This window comes from Nuphar pumila, chromosome 15 (assembly GCF_984573655.1).
Source record: "Nuphar pumila chromosome 15, dmNupPumi1.hap1.1, whole genome shotgun sequence".
Lineage (NCBI taxonomy): Eukaryota > Viridiplantae > Streptophyta > Magnoliopsida > Nymphaeales > Nymphaeaceae > Nuphar > Nuphar pumila.
Genome location: NC_143263.1, coordinates 30,716,380 through 30,718,242, shown reverse-complemented (window position 1 = coordinate 30,718,242; position 1,863 = coordinate 30,716,380). Strand labels below are relative to the sequence as shown.

General features: G+C 37.9%; 1 protein-coding gene across 1 annotated transcript; it reads left to right on the top strand.

Moving 5' to 3' along the window:
- The first annotated feature begins 791 nt into the window (after positions 1 to 791).
- LOC149814997 (uncharacterized) lies at positions 792 to 1,498 on the top strand. The gene has a single exon (XM_089989099.1). The coding sequence runs from the start codon at positions 905 to 907 to the stop codon at positions 1,238 to 1,240; it is 336 nt and encodes a 111-aa protein (XP_089845225.1). The 5' UTR covers positions 792 to 904; the 3' UTR covers positions 1,241 to 1,498.
- Positions 1,499 to 1,863: the final 365 nt, after the last annotated feature.

Genomic DNA, 1,863 nt, shown 5'->3' with positions numbered 1-1,863 from the left:
TTCAAATCCTATTGCTTCCAATTTTGAAAGAATGTATCTTTTTAGAAACCAGCTAGATCGAGTCCAGCTGCTTTGTCCCGTGTTTGTCATGAGCTTGAACTCGGCTCGGCTCGCCACAAAACAGAGCAGTCCTGTCTGCAATAGAGTCTTACCCTACACTTTTCCAAAAAAAAAAAAAACATTACAAACTACCATGGTTCCAATTGACCCAGTCAACATTCAACTTTGACGGGCAAAGCACAAAGTCTGCCTGCATGAAAAGCTGCCTCACGTTTTCTGGTCAAGCCAAAACACCGACTTCTCTGTTTGAAAACTGGTAATCTTAATTTGTGCATTTAAAAAAGTGACAGCCGTCAAATCTTGATTTGGCAGCCACCACCTAGAAGCTAGAAGTGGTATTTACCAAGTCCAATCATTTTGCAGAAATAAAAAAGGTTTTACTTTTCATACGCTAGACTCCAATCTCAACTGCCCGTTTCCAAACATCCACCATCAAATTGGTTTGACCAAGTTTTTACCGAATACATAAACCTCTATCCTAGCTACTAGTTGCCATACAGATGAATCCTTATGATCAAGACAGAAACACCCATCTTTAGGCTGAATTTGAGACTTGTTTTCTCAATATGGGGGCGTTTCTTTTTCCCTTGTACGCAACCCTCAAAATCTAGTGATTTTGTTGTCTTTGATATCTGACAGCTCAACTATTTGGAGAGGTTAATATTATATAATCTATGTATAAAATATAAAGAAAGTTGAATAAAAGGGAAAAGAAAAAAAAGAATCATGTTATAAGGAGGGTCTCAACTCCTCATGCTCTCTTATCCCACGAGAAGACCACCATTTTTTTGTGCTAGTTTTGGAATACCCACAAAAAATTAAGGAAACTTTTTTGTGGGTTCTCATGGAAAATTACAGATCCAGATCATATGCAGATGGGAGGATGGAGATGGAGGGGTATGACATCAGGTTTCCTGCTTCTGGTATGCATGATATGAGGAGCTACAGTGCATCCTATGCATCTCAACCTAATCCTAGAGAGATGAAGGTGAAGAAGTTGAAGAATCATGGTGGTGGCTCTTCATCCAAAGGGTGGAGTTTTAATGATCCTGAGTTGCAGAGGAAGAGGAGGGTTGCTAGTTATAAAATGTATAGTGTGGAGGGGAAGGTGAAGGGATCTTTTAGGAAGAGTTTCAGATGGCTCAATCTTAAATACACACAGATCATGCATGGATGGTAGTGAGGAGTACATGTAATCATCAGCATTATGTAGGCTTAACCATCTATTGCTGGAGTTTGAGGGGTATGTATGATGTGTGGTTTTCCTTTGGTACCCATTTGTGGGTTTTGGCTTAATTGGTCTGTTTAAAGACTTACATGGAAACTGATTTCAATCAAGAAACGCTGGATCACTGGTCTTCTGTCTTTGGGGGGTTTGATGCTGTAGCCTCTTGTTCTTACTGTTAGTGATGTTCTTTATAAAAGATGGTTTCTGCAACTTTATGGACTTCAGCTTGAAGAAAGAAAAAAGTTCATGTTTTCTGATTGAGTGGCTTCCTTTCTTCGTTTCTATCCGCCTCTTTCATTATTATTATTATTATTATTATTATTATTATTATTATTATTATTATTATTATTATTATTATTATTATTATCTGGGTGTGTGGGAGATTCTTGTGGTTTTTTGAGTGTGCCTGGTGGGGAACATTTTTGTGCTATAACTTCCCATATCCAGACCAACTTCCCATCTTCTGATTTTATCTTCATTACTTCAGTTATCATGGGTGTTTGGATATGGTCTTTAAATAGTTGATTTGGGTTTTGCTCGTAATCATGCACAGTTATTTGTTCCACTTTTGTTGT